General features: G+C 34.1%; 1 protein-coding gene across 1 annotated transcript in view; it reads left to right on the forward strand.

Annotated features, from left to right (window-relative positions):
- The window catches only part of LOC138175974 (voltage-dependent calcium channel subunit alpha-2/delta-1), a 429,565-nt gene that overhangs the window by 179,897 nt on the left and 234,512 nt on the right, over positions 1-15,156 (forward strand). Inside the window, exon 3 of the mRNA XM_069106588.1 lies at positions 7,324-7,453. Coding sequence (XP_068962689.1) covers positions 7,324-7,453 — 130 coding nt within the window. The remainder of the gene's footprint in view (positions 1-7,323; positions 7,454-15,156) is intronic.

A 15,156-nucleotide genomic window follows, 5' to 3' on the forward strand; every position in this document is an offset into this window, starting at 1 on the left:
GTGGTAGCTGCAAACCCTGAGGACGCTTGGGGTGCTTGCTGCTACAATGTGTGAGATATAAGTATTATGTTATCTATTTTAGTATTACATGTGATACCAAGTAGAATGTGATCAAGCATAAGAGATATCCAGGCAAAGTAATCTTGAGAAGGCTACTGAACAGTGGTAAAACAATGAGGTTCCTAAAATACTTCACATTATTTTCTTCCTATTTTGAGGTAGGGTGGCATAGCAAATAGAGAGAAAATAATGTTCAAATATTATCTAATAATTAATTCTAAGATTCATTTCTTAAATTAAGAGAGGAAAAATGGAAAATAATTGCTTCTGTATTTTCCTAGCTTATCAGCCAATCTTCATTAAAAAGTAAAATGAATTCTGTTTAATATTCTCCACCAAATGTAAATAATATTGGGTTTGCTGAGTGTTTGACAAGAGGCATAGTCATATCTTATTATGTAAATATTATTTCATTATATATTAACTAAATACACTTGAGACAAGTAATGATTTATTTTTTTTTAATTTTTTTTTATTTTCTTAAGCAATCGGGGTTAAGTAACTTGCTCAAGGTTACAAGGCCAGTTATTTCTGGGTGTGGTGCTGAGTGCCTGAGCCCGGGATGTGATCTCCAGGTCATCCCAACACCGGAGTTGGTGCTCTTACTCGCTGAGCCACCTGGCCGCCCCTAAGCAATTGGGGTTAAGTAACTTGCTCAAGGTTACACGGCCAGGTGTTTCTGGGTGGGTGCTAAGTGTCTGAGCCCGGGATTCGATCTCCAGGTCTTCTCAACACTGGAGCCGGTGCTCTTACTTGCTGTGCTACCTGGCCGCCCCATGATTTATTTTTTATTTGTTACCTAAATATTGTTAAGAAGAAGAAACTAAGATATTTTCTCCCATTTTATTTGAAATGAAAGCAACCATTTTTACTTTCAATGGATAGAAATCAGGGGCAGACTGATATTTTCTTCTTCAAAGAAAGGACACAGGGGAAAGGGGGAAAGAACACCTTTTTATAGAAGAAATACATTTTAAGAGCCCCCTCTCACAAGCAGTCAGTTGCCACTTAGCTTACTGGGACTCATGCTATTATGTGAAACAGAATAGATTGGGGCCTACAGTAGGGGGTTACCTTCCTAAGGTTTTTATCAATATATAATGCCATCTGGACCTGGGGGTTGTTTCTGCATTCATGTGGTTTTACTACACTTGGCAGTTAACATTGCTGCTTTTTTTGCCTGCATAAAAATACCCAAAATGAAACTTTTAAAACCGTGTGCCCTTACTGACAAAACCTTATGTTCTTTTTATTTTTTTGCAGTTTGCTCAACAGCTGGAAGTAGGCATGTTGTAGCATGGAAGTCATAAAACATAAACTCTTAAATTATTGCATTAATTTTCTATTTGTACATATCCATAGGAATCTCTCTGTTGTTTTTGTGGTTGTTGATGGGGAAGCTGCATTAAATACAAAGCAACATAAATCTTTGTAATGAATATCTAGTGATTTTAAAGACCCAAAATGATAATAAAATATATTTAGCTAATAACATTTCCTTTTATGGTTCTTGTCATAAGATTTAAAAGTGAAACCCATTAAAATGGGATGTATTAGTGAATAAAAATAGAATTTGAACCTGCAGTGTATATTTTTATGATATACACTTATGCATGTATATTTAGCATATGTATATGCACATAGATGTATGTAATGCTTTTCTACAAATGTATATATACCACCTGTATACATACATACACACATATGTTATATGTATGTGTGGATATAATATGTATGTGTTTAAAATGATATAGATATAGAATAGCTTGCAAGTATAGGTTATAGTATCCCTTGACATGACTTTTTTTAAATGAGTGATACAGCTATTTGGGATAATTTCCCTTTGTTTTTCTCTAGATTCAGTAACATAGGCTTTTAAATATGCTAAGCATGATTTTTAAAAAAATAATTTGTTGGGGCAGCTAGGTGGCACAGTGAATAGAGCACTGGCCCTGGAGTCAGGAGGACTGAGTTCAAATCTGGCTTCAGACACTTAACACAAAAACCAGCTGTGTGACCTTGGGCAAGTCACTTAACCCCAACTGCCCTCCAAAAAATTTTTAATTTATTTATTATTAGTTTTCAACATCTACTTCCATAAGATTTTGAGTTACAAGTTTTCTCCCTGTATCTCTCCTCCCCGCCCAAGACAGCATGAATTTGGTTATAATATATGTGTGTGTGTATAAAGTGGGGGTGTGTGTATACACATTCATATTAAATCTATTTTCACATTAGTCAATTAACAAATTAAACTTGAAACTTAGAAATAATTATTGGAATATTTTACCGAACAACCCTCAAACACAGAACCTTATTGGAGATCTGCAGACCATTTAGAGCAGGACACTGCCTTGTTTTTTTTAGCAAGACATTTATGACAAGTCCTACAAAAAATCCTTTCTTCCACATATTTGTACCAAGAGCTTTGTTTAACTTGTGCAATCTTGCAGAAAATTGGGAAGTTGTTTTTATGTCACAGTATATAATGTATATTTGGATTTATCCATGTGTATACAGTGGAGAAAATTCAAATTGTAGAAGAGCTGCTTATTTTCACTTTAATTCATGGTAAAGTGAAAGGTATTTTGAAGAAATACTTAATACACATTACAAAGAAGTAGTGACATTGAAATATCAAAATGATTTCAGATCATATCAGACTAGCTTTATTTCCTTTTATAAAAGTAGTCCTAGATTACCAAGACAGGGAAATGCTTCACATATAGGTTATCTAAATTATAAATACATCATTTGACAAACTTTTTCATATTATCATTAGAGCTGTGATGACTTGATATGGACTAGTGATAAGAGAAATTAGGTCAATTCAGAATTTTCTAAATCCAAAAATAATCATTAATAAATAGTTCAGTGACAAATTGAATGAATGGTTTTACCAGAATGTCCATGGAGATTTCTTTGTCCCCAAAATGACCAACATGTTTTTCAGTAACTTTGACAATGTCATACATGGAATATTTATTAAATTTGTAGATATATAATAAAGCTAGGGGAAAAAGCTGATGCAAGGAATGTCTGAATCTGTATTCAATTAGATATTCACAGTCTAAAATACTGGGTCAAATAATTTAATATTAAATTAATTCGGAATAAGTGATAAAAATTTTTAACTTGTGTTTAAACATTCGACTTCCCAGGTACAATATTATAGTGAAATAATTAGACTTTCCCTGAAAAAAAAATATTAAGGTTTTTTAGAGGAATGGAAGATTCATATGATTCAGCGGTATGACATAACTATCAAGAAAGCTGTTATGACCTTAGACTAAATACCGTGATATTCTCTCATACTTAGACCAAAGCTGGGTACAACTTTTTAAAAGGAAATGGGTAAACTGGAAAAGGACCATTAAAGAGTAAATCTGGAAGAATAAGAAAAGCAGTATTCAATCATTTGAAGAACTGTTATGGAAATAAGAGAACAGACTTGCTTTTCTTGGCACCAGTTGCAGGACTGGGGATATTGGGTTAAAGTTTCAGAGTGGCAGATGATGGATTATTATAATATCAATGAAAACAAACAAACAAAACACTTTCTAGCAGTCAGAACTACCTATCTGTGGAATGGATTCTCCTGGGAAGAAGTGAGTTGCTGATCATTAGAAGTTTTCTTTTGACTACATGAAATTGAAAAGTTTCTGTACAAATAAAGCCAATGTAACCAAGATTAAGAGGGAGGTGGGAAATTGGGAAAGAATCTTTACAACCTATATCTCTGACAAAGGACTCATCTCTAAAATATACAGAGAACTGAGTCAAATTTATAAGAATACAAGTCATTCCCCAATTGATAAATGGTCAAAGGATATGAACAGGCAGTTTTCAGAGAAAGAAATTAAAGCTATCTATAAGCACATGAAGAAATGCTCTAATTCACTATTGATTAGAGAAATGCACATCAAAACAACTCTGAGGTACCACATCTCACCAGTCAGATTGGCTAAGATGACAAAACAGGAAAATGACAAATGCTGGAGAGGATGTGGGCAAACTGGAACACTAATGCATTGTTGGTGGAGCTGTGAACTGATCCAGCCTTTCTGGAGAGCAATCTGGAACTATGCCCAAAGGGCTATAAATACTTTCATACCCTTTGATCCAGCAATACCACTCCTAGGGTTATATCCCAAAGAGATCATAGAAATGGGAGAAAGACCCATATGTACAAAAATGTTTATAGCAGCTCTTTTTGTTGTGGCAAAGAATAGGAAATTAAGGGGGTGTCCATCAATTGGGGAATGGCTGAACAAGTTGTGGTATATGCATGTTATGGAATATTGTTGCGCTATAAGAAACGGGGAGCAGGCGGTCTTCATATTTACCTGGAGAGGCTTAAAAGAACTGATGCTGAGTGAGAAGAGTAGAACCAGGAGGAATTTGTACACAATTACGGACACAACATATGTGTGATGACCAACTTTGATAGACTGGACTCTTCTCAACAATGCAGGGATATAAGTCAATCCCAAAAGACGCATGATGGAGAGAAAAACGTGCATCCAGAGAAAGAACTAGAAAGAACTAAATTTATATCCAGGTGGAAGCAAAATACCTGATCTTTTTTGTTCTCTTATTTGATTTTATGTCCTCTATACTATTTTTCATCCCAGCTGGTACAATCCATCCTTATAACCTGACCATTGTATAATGTGAATGTATCTACAGATCCTATACTTGATTATAAGACGCCATGGGGGGGGGGAAGGGGAGGGAGGGGGACAAAATGTGAAATTCGAGGAATTGTGGAATTGAATCCTGTAAATTAAAAGGAAACAAACAAATTAATAAATTAAAGAATTAATTTAAAAAAAAGAAGTTTTCAAAAGAAGGCTGGATGACAACTTGTTGGTGTTCTTTAGTTAGACAGGAGTTAGATTATGTTGCCTTGAAGACGTTTTTTTTTTAACTTTTTTTCTTTTTGGACTGGGAAGGGTAGGGCAATTGGGGTTGTGACTTGCCCAAGGTCACACGGCTAGTAAGTGTGTCAAGTGTCTGAGGCCAGATTCGAACTCAGGTCCTCCTGATTCCAGGGCTGGTCTTCTATTCACTGCGCCACCTACTCACACCTTGAAGACCTTTTCTTGCTTTGGACTTCATTGATCTTTGTGGTTCTGTAACCTCAAATGCAGTACTCTTCCATCCACACCAAGTTGCCTAGATTCCTGCAAGAATTGGATAATTAAGATCAGTCTGTAGGAGGTGAATGTTACTTAATACTTTAAGGATTGTGTGTTTATAAATATGGGTAGTCTTTTCCGCCAAAGTTCATAAACCTCTATTTTAGTAAATGGTCTTCGTTTACTAGTATGACTTAAATATTATTCATCACTTGGCAGCCCTTCAAAATGTTGGGTGCTCCTATTATGTTCCCTCTAAGTCTTGCTACTCCAGACTAAACTTTAACATACATGAATTCTTCAAAAGATGTAACATTTCACCCATGTTAGTATTCCATGTTTTCAAAAAGATAGCAACTCCTAATGACTCAGTAGATAATCTCAGTGAGTTGGTGTCACAAAAATAAAATTAAATTAAAATCACCATTGGATTTTAATCTGTCTAATGATGAATCTCTTTAGGCCAGTCTTCAAGTGATGAGAAATAGACTATCTCTGGGACATACGTGAATCTTTTCCATTTCTATAAAACCCTTCCAGAATATGAATTGCACTGGCAAAGCTTCAGAAAACCCAATGACCCTTTCCTCACCTAAAAAAGCATGGGAATATTTCTATGAAACACACAAATAATGAAATTATCATCAGAGTTTTCAGTGGTGGGTTTATACATTATCTAGTCATTAAAGAGAATATCCACCATGACTTTTCATTAGATTAAAATTGTTCTATTTATATAAATTATTGTAGAATAAACTCTATTCTGTTTATTACTAAGGCTTTACTGTTTATATGTGTTTGTGACAGAAGGGAAATCACCATATTTATTAGTTTGAATCCCCATTTTTCTGTTATTATCAAGTTAGTCATTTATTTTAATGTGGTAGTTTTATTGGTGCTCTAGCATAAATGATAGTGTGTGAATTTCATAAGCGTAGTCAGTTTTTTAGTTCTGTATCACAGGAATTCAAATCAAATTAATACTTCATTTACTGACACCTGAAATCAAAGGATTGTGCTTAGCTTTAGATATCTTCCTTCTATCCTCTTTATTTTCCTTCTGCTTGTCAATGCCTCTCTCATCTCTCTGCATTCCTTAAGACAGTGCTATCCCAAGTCTCCTGTTTGTCTACATCTCACTTAAATATTTTTTATTCACGTAATAATAGCTACAGATAACATCTTGTACTAATAATATTTGAAGAGAGAAATGAAAGGTTATAATTACATAGGGCAAAAAAAAAATTGGTCCAGAGCTTTACTTTGAAGAAATGAGTAAGATATCTTACTGTCAGGAGAAAATAACAATATAATTGAATATCCAAAGGAAAGTTTGAATGGATGGAAAGTTAATCTTCATTCTCATTCTCTTGTTCCATTATTGATCTGATTTTGACTCCTGCCTTAGGAGACAAATTGGGTGAGGTTGGACTTTAATTGTATTCACATTTGCAAGGGATTTATTATTCATGGTATGAAACTTCTTGGAGAAACTTTCTTTAGAGTACAAAGTTGAACATGGTAGATATATAAAAACAAAATGGACCTATAATTGAAGTTTATTTTGTATATGTGGAAGTCTTATGTGATTATATTTTTCCCATTTGATAATTTCTATATTATTCAATAATAATTCTGTTTTTAAAGCATAGTTATATATTCTCTATGTACAGGATATTCCAAAAGTCTCATAACCAAAGCTTTTATAACTTTAAAGTTTAGTCTAATACTTTTTGGGATACTATGCATATGTTTGTGTTTATGGATGTATGTATACACATATGTAAACATAATTTATACTTGGATACTCAGATATGCACACACATACATATACTCATTCATTGTGTTGCATGTGAAAAAGATTTGATTTACATTTTTATTTGTGATGGGATAAAATATGAATCAGTGTGATATAACAAGAATTTAAAGTTGAGGGTTTCTGTGGGAGCTAAAAATCTTGCTGAGGGAACATAGGCAGTCAGTATTATTCATGAATCTTTATCATGTAACATTTTTATAGATCATTAAAATGTGTTATACATCTTTGGAATATGAAAATGTGTGAATACCTGCATTAGGCTGAATTGTAATACTTTTTCTTTGTCTGTCTTTTTTCATGAAGTTTGAAAGAAATGAGAGTGAGCCAGACAGCCAAAGAATCAAACCTGTTTTTGTGGAAGATGCTGTCTTTCGACGACAAACATCCTACCAGCATGCTGCTGTCCACATTCCCACTGACATATACGAAGGCTGTAAGTAGAATGAAATAAATATTCATTGATTAATTATGATATTATTTCTATTGTGCAGTTCACATTTTAAAGTAATATAAATTAAGTTCCATGATATTACACAAGAGAAAAGACATGATAAACATACACAGATCATCACTGTATTCTTGATTATCACCTTTAGGCCAGGTGGTCCCAATGACCTAAATTAATAATTAAAAGGTATCTGATCTACCTCACACATATTACCTGGAAGTTAAGATATCAGGTAGGAGAAGGGGTCATTGTTATCACTTTATTTTCCCATGTATTTATTTGTTGGGCTATTTCCTTATTTAATCCAAAGTTATCTTTGTTCTTTTGCTGCACAAGATGTACATAGATGTAGTCTGTGCAAGGTTCAAGTTAAATATAAAGACATTGTTTTCCTATACATGTACATTCTGGGATCATTTCATTTTTGATGATATTTCCTTCAGTACCTCTCTGAACTTCTTGTGTTAATCTATTTTCCCTCAATTTGTTTCAAAAATCATTTAGGCATTTTGTGCTGTAGGGCTTTAAGTACTTTTATTTTGTTTCAGTACTTCATCAACAATGAGAGGAAAGTGTCTCTTCATTTTATAGAAGATAGTGTCCTGGTAACAGGTTTCTAGGAACCTTCTTTGGTCTTTCAGAAGACATTGCTTGGTTCTTATAGTGTAATGCCATCCTGAAAAACATTATAAAGAGAAATAGCAAGACTTTTGGTATAGTATCTTAGAGGCACCTTTGAAAGTTGAACCTAAAAATGCTTAAATGTTCCTTCTTTTGCCATGGAAACTAGTTCATATTGCTCATTTTGAGACTGACCTCTAAAGCCTGTTTGACTGGCATGACAATTTTTTTTGGTTTGGTTTTAGTTTTGTTTGCTTATCTACAGAAATAAGTTACCAATTAGAAATCATGCCTTGCTCTATATTGTATTTGTGCCATGCTATTATCTGTCCAATACAATAGTCAATAAAAAATTATTAAGCACCCACCCTGTGCTAGTGTAATTTACACTGATTTTGGTATAATGTTTAGCCAAGCATCTCATGCTATTAATAAAGTTATTTATTTTAGTTTTCAACTTTCAGTATAGTATCCTAAGAATGTACTTGCATAAGATTTTGAGTTCTAAATTTCTTTCCCTCTCCCTGCCCTCCCAAAGACGGTGTGCAATATGATCTACACATATACATTCATATTAAGCATATTTTCACATTAGTCATGTTGTAAAGAAGAATTAGAACCAATGGGAGAAACCATGAGAAAGAAGAAACAAAAACAGAAAAGAGAGAGCAACTATTATACTTCGATTGGCTTTCAGACTCCATTGTTCTTTTTCTGGATATGGAAAACTCTTTCCATCATGAGTCTTTTGGAGCTTAGATCCTTGCATGCTGAGAAGAGTTCAGTCTATCAAAGCTGGTCATCACACAAAGTTGCTGTTACTGGGTACAATGGTCTTCTGGTTCTTCTCACTTCACTCAGCATCAGTTCATTTAAGTTTCCAGGTTTTTCTGAAGTCCAACTGTTCATCATTTTTTTTATGGAACAACAGTATATCACATCTTGTACAACTATGCCCTAACTGATGGTCATCTCCTCAACTTCCAGTTCTTGACCACCACAAAAAAAGCTGATATAAATATTTTTGTAATGTGGGTCCTTTTCTCATTTGTTTGATCTCTTTGGAATACAGACCTAGAAGTGGTATTGCTGGGACAAATGGTATATACATAGTTTTCTAGCCCTTTGGGGCATAAATCCAAATTGTTCTCCTGAATGGATAGATGAATTCACAACCCCACCAACAATGCATTAGTGTCCCAATTTTTCCACACCTTCTCCAACATTTATCATTTTCCTGTTCTGTGTTGTTAGTCAATCTGATAGGTGTGATGTGGTACCTCAGAGTTGTTTTTATTTGCATTTCTCTAATTAATAGGGATTTAGAGCATTTTTCATATGGCTATAAATAGCTTTAATTTCTTCATCTGAAAATGGATTGTTAATATCCTTTGACCATTTGTCAACTGGAGAATGACTTGTATTCTCATAAATTTGACTCAATTCTTCATGTTTTAAAAATGAGGTCTTTATCAGACACTGGTTGTAAAAATTGTTTCCCAGCTTTTTCTGTCCCATCTAATCTTAGCTGCTTTGGCTTTGTGCAAAAATGTTTCAATTTAATGTAATCAGAATTAGCTATTTTGCATTTCATAATATCTCATGCTATTTTGGTGGGAAAAGATGGATGAATCAATGAATTAATAGAATATATTAAGCCCTCACTATATACAAAGCACCATACTACTTATTGTAAAAACAAACATAAAAAATTATACATTCCCCTATCTCAAGGAGTATAGGGTATAATTGAGGAAGGCCCATAAAGGAGAATTAATGTGAAGGGTAATCTGAAAGATTTATTGATCCTAATAGTTCAGGAACAGGGCAAATGATAAGACTGAAGAGTCCTTTGGATGCAATGGCATGCCAGCTCCTTGAAGAGACCCACTATTACAATATTAGTAGGGGATCATGGGGTCTGTTGGTCAAAGCAAAGAAGAGATTTGGGGTATCTTCTGGTTGAGGAGGAAATGGGGATGCAGTGTTTGACCAAGAAGAGAAAGGAGAAGGGATCATTGGCAGGAAGGTTGATGCTGGGAAGTGAAAGTTGGTCCATGGTGAGTCCCGGTTCCATCTGAAGAAATATGAGCTAGGATGATAATGCATTTAGCTGAATTGAGAACTTTTTGAATGGCTAGATTTTACAAAGTATTAATGATTCAAAGTTGGCTTGAAAGGAAGTATTCAGTATACTGTCCTAGGAATCTATGTTTGGTTGCATGCTGCTCGGTGCATTTACATCTGCCTTGGATAAATGTATATATGACATAATTATCAGATTTTCAAACCACACAAAATAGCAAAATAGAAGGGCTGGTTATCACATTGTACAATAAGAATTAGTAGAATTTACATAATGCCTTAGTGTTTTCTTTGTTGAACATATTTTAAAATATCTTGATAGACTTAGAAAGTCAGATTATGTTTTATAAGATGAAATTGATAAATCCCAAATCTTATGCTTTCATTCAATAAAAGTCTTCTTCGAAAGACCAAGGAGTCAGGGCGGCTAGGTGGCACAGTGAGTAAGAGCATCAGCCCCAGAGTCGGGAGGACCCGGGACCATATACTTAACAGCCACACAAAATAACTGGCCGTGTAACCTTGGGAAAGTTACTTTCTTGAAGAAAGATCTTGGTCCTTTAGTGGACTACAAGGTCAATTGTGAATTTTTTTGCATGATACATCAGCCAAGAAATTGCAGCCAAATGGCATAGTGAATAGAGTTCTAGACTTGGAGTCAAATTATGTCTCAGGTGCTTGTTAGAAATGTAACCTTTACCAGTTCACTTAACCCTTTCCAAATTCAGTTTCCTCATCTGAGTATACTAATGAAACATATCTCAAAGTTTTGTTGTGAAGATCATATGATATTTTAAACATATTCACACATATATCATTTCAAAAACCTTAAACTACTTTATAAATGTTAGCTGTATTTTTTTAAACCTTATGTAATCTTAGGATCTTTTAAGCAATCTATAGTGTCAGAGACTAGAGAGATAAGAGTTCTACTGCATTATGTCCTGTTTGGGACATATTTGGAGTATTTAGTTTTAGGGAAGGGAGAGGAGAGGAAAGAAGGGAAGAGGACAGAAAAATGAAGAAAGAAGCTTCATTACCCAACCGGAACTGGCCAGATGTGTCTGGATCCAGTGACAAAATATAGATCAGGGTGACTGGAGATGCCCCCACTAGACACCGAGTTTAGTGCTAGAGATACAACGACAAAAGTGAAATAGTGCCTTCTCTCAAGGAGGTCATTTTGAGAGGGCAGGCCCTTAAAGCTAGGGTAGTATTTTTACATATAGAAGGTGGTGCCTAATCTGAGTTTTGAAGGAAATCAATGGCTCCAAAAGATGAAGATAAGGAAATATTCTGGACATGGAGATTACTATTGCAAAGGCACAAAAAAAAAATTTCAATAATCCAAGATCTGTCTACCTCATGACACTTAGCAGCTACTTCTACCCAAATGGGACCTATACTTGAAGTTGTCTCTTGAACATTCTAACACTTCAACATTGGCAAGTTTTTTTTCTTTTTTTTTTGGAGGGCAATTTGGGGTTAAGTGACTTACCCAATGGTAACGGCTAGTTTTGTGTTAAGTGTCTGAGGTTGGATTTGAACTGAGGTCCTCCTGACTCCAGGGCTGGTGCTCTATTCACTGCACCACCTAGTCACCCCCATTGGCAAGCTTTTTTAAGCAATAACCTCATCAGGCAATAGAAGGTCAAAAAGGCCCAGCTTCTTTGCTACCTTAAGATGTTAGAATTACAATAAAGGGTACTCCTGAGTCCTGTAGTAAAGAATAGTACCCTGGTTTGCATACTAGTCACTGGGATACAAGGTGAAATAGGAAGATAGGCAACAGGCATTTATTGAGTGCCTACTGTATGCCAAGAAGTGTGCTAAAGTCTGGGAATGTAGATACAAGTCAAAAGACAGTCCCTGCCCTTAAGAAGTTTACATTATAATGGGGGGAGACAACACGTAAAAGGAAGCTTAAAAGGACATGAGAGTGAAGGTTCTCATTGCTGGGGTATGGTAGAAAAAGTCTTGAGTCCTGACTGGTAAGAAATGACTGCATTTGATATTGCCACTGATTGTCCCCAGGTGGTTTATAGCAAGGACAATTGGATTCAGAAGCAATGAGGGAGTCTAGGACATTGTAGTTACAGAAAATGTTCAAGTCTTGAGTTCACACTGGTTGATTTTCAATTTCACTAAAGTTTCATTAGCTAGAACATGAGTTTATTTCACCAGGCTCCCAATCCATTCTTCTTTTCTCTGTAGAATTAGAATATATTCCCCTAATTAGGGGATTATAATTCTGTTGTAATCCTCCCACCCCTCAGAATTACTCTAATTCCCTCTCTGGTGATCAGCCTTCCACCAGGTAATTTTAGCCATATTCTTTTTTAGTACCGTCATTTCAATTCAGCAAATACTTACAAAGAGCCTATTAGGTATAAGGACACTGAGAGAAATACAGAGTATAGGCAAGACAAAATCTGGACAGTGTCTTCAGCTGGTCACAGCCACATTGCACTAATGAGGGGAAAGTGTTTGTCTTGTTTTCAAATTATAGATTGGTACCCAATTGATATAACCCTGTTGTCCCTGTATCCCTTTTGAAGGTCCGTCTGAAGCTTTTGTCTAATACAGAACATACGTATACTGACCTGCTGATGTCTGGATCCTAAGTTAAATGAATATAACTATGCATTAACCACTTGCTGCCTAACAAAAAAATATTTTGGAAAAAGCTTTGCTTTCAGTCTGGGGTAGAAATGAAAACTAAAAACTTGAAATTTTGTAAAAAATATGATTTCTTCAATAAGAAGCATGCTCTACAAAATTATTACAACCTATACCATTCATCATTTATTGAAAGTTTATTTGACTTCGAACCAAGTTAGCAGAGGAAACAATGATTCGTCAAGTTTGAAGAGGGTCATTGCATTTCAACAAAGCCCAGTGTTAAATCAGTTTGCAGAATAAAAAATGTGCATTGAAACTCAGAGTACATTTCACGATGTCCTAAAGGAGACATGACACCCACTTTGAAATGTCTGAACAATTGTGAGTGGAGGGGTTCTAGAGAAAGGCAGTGTTTTGGAACTCTTTAGTCCCATTTATCTTAATTTAGAATTCTTCCTATTCTCCTGAAATCTCATCAGCAAGAAGAAGACCTTCTCTGACCTGTACTTCTTTAAAATTCACATCCAATGTTATGTGCTGCATCTGCAAATGACACAGGAATGAAATCAGAAATGTCAATAGAATCAGTCAGATTTCATAATTATTGGTATTCTTCAGGCATGGTATTAAAACAATTCAGGTTTAAAGGATTATTCAGGGATTCTGACTTTAATAAATGTGAAAGTGCACTTTAATTGAAGGATTAAAGTGAAGAAAACAGCTACTTCCTTTATTTATAAGAGTATCTACAGTTCAGTAGTAACACTATTATAGAAAATCTCATGCTCTGGAAGACTATTAAAAGAAAAAAATCTATGATTTGAAATGTCATTTTCAAGCATAGCCATATTTAAAGTATTTGAATATTTTATTGAATTGAAAAATGCATAGGGTCTTAAGATATTGGCTGTGTGTGGATTTCTGAGAACTCCATTGGCAAATACATTTAAATTAATGCTCATATGGTTCATTTGCTATTTCAGAAATCTAGCATTTCTACTGAATGTTGATAGAGGAATAAAGTACTTGAAAACAAGGTGAACTTCATGTGAGCTTATGTCATAAAAATTTATTATTAAGTAATTTAAAATATTAATGACTATGACTCTTCTGCTCTGTAGATTGCTTTCAACTTTTTTTCAGTTTAAAATTGATTCTGAGAGCAGTGACCAGAAGTAGTATAAGATTTCAGAGCCTCTGTACAACCTTGTTATTATCACAATATGGTGGAAGGCTAACATATTATCCTGCTACATATAAATAAAAATAAGTTTAATAAATCATTATTATAGGATCAGTTTATTCATAAGTATTTAATATTCATTTGACCAAATGATATAGAACAGTCATATTAATAACATTTCTTGTTTGAAGTGGACAAAAATTAATTATAATTGTTGGCAGTTTTAATATAATATTATTTAAATAATGTTTAGAATAAAAATATAATGAATATACTGTTAAATGTGATAAGTTTCCAAAAAAGATTATTTATGATTTCCAAATGTTTGAATTTAGGGGTTTTGTGATCTGTAGATACCATTTAGCCTCTTATTTATAAATCCCAACTTTGAGTAGCAATTTTAGCTTCAAATTCTAAGAAATCTATTTTTTTTCTTTGATGCAGTTGTGCTAAGCTAAATATTTAAGATAATCTTTTGACAGGTTTTTGAATAAACAAAATTAATTGAATAAAAAGTTAATTTTACATTATTTGTAATTAAAATTATTAAAGTTGTGGCTTAGAATTTTAAGTATTTTATTGACAGACCTATTTAGATATAAAAACAATTTTGCATTTAGAAGACAATTTACTTAATATCCTTTTTATTACCTGGTTTATGACTTATTGATGAAATTTTCTCATTATCTGTTATATATTACACAAGTTATACAGATATATGGAGACAAAAAAAATTACCTTTATCACATCATGTAATTATTTTATCAGGAATGCATTTGCAAAGCAGAGTTTGGAAAACCCCTACAGAATATTGGATGAATGACAACTATCAGATGTTAGAAACCAGATGCCATTCATGCTTCAATAGCTCACTAATCCCTCACTCAATCAAAAAAACACTTATTGTCCACCTACTGTGTACCAAGCTCTGGGCTCATATATAGCCATTGAAATATTCCACACTCATGGTAGTTTTCAGTACTGGCTTTCCATCTTCACTATATTCATTTGAGAGAGAGAAAAATAATTTGATATTCATAGGGACATCTCTCCCTTCCAGTGGATAATCTTATTCTTTTAAATGTTAATTAGCCCATGGAGCTAAAGGAATGTGATACTACAGGAATGAAATTTGAAGACTGAAAATCCCTAATTATCTAGATAAAAACTTATTTGA

Source organism: Petaurus breviceps, unplaced genomic scaffold (genome assembly GCF_028583685.1).
Source record: "Petaurus breviceps papuanus isolate PSGF00001 unplaced genomic scaffold, PetGlider_PUasm1.0 80, whole genome shotgun sequence".
In the NCBI taxonomy this organism is placed as follows: Eukaryota; Metazoa; Chordata; class Mammalia; order Diprotodontia; family Petauridae; genus Petaurus; species Petaurus breviceps.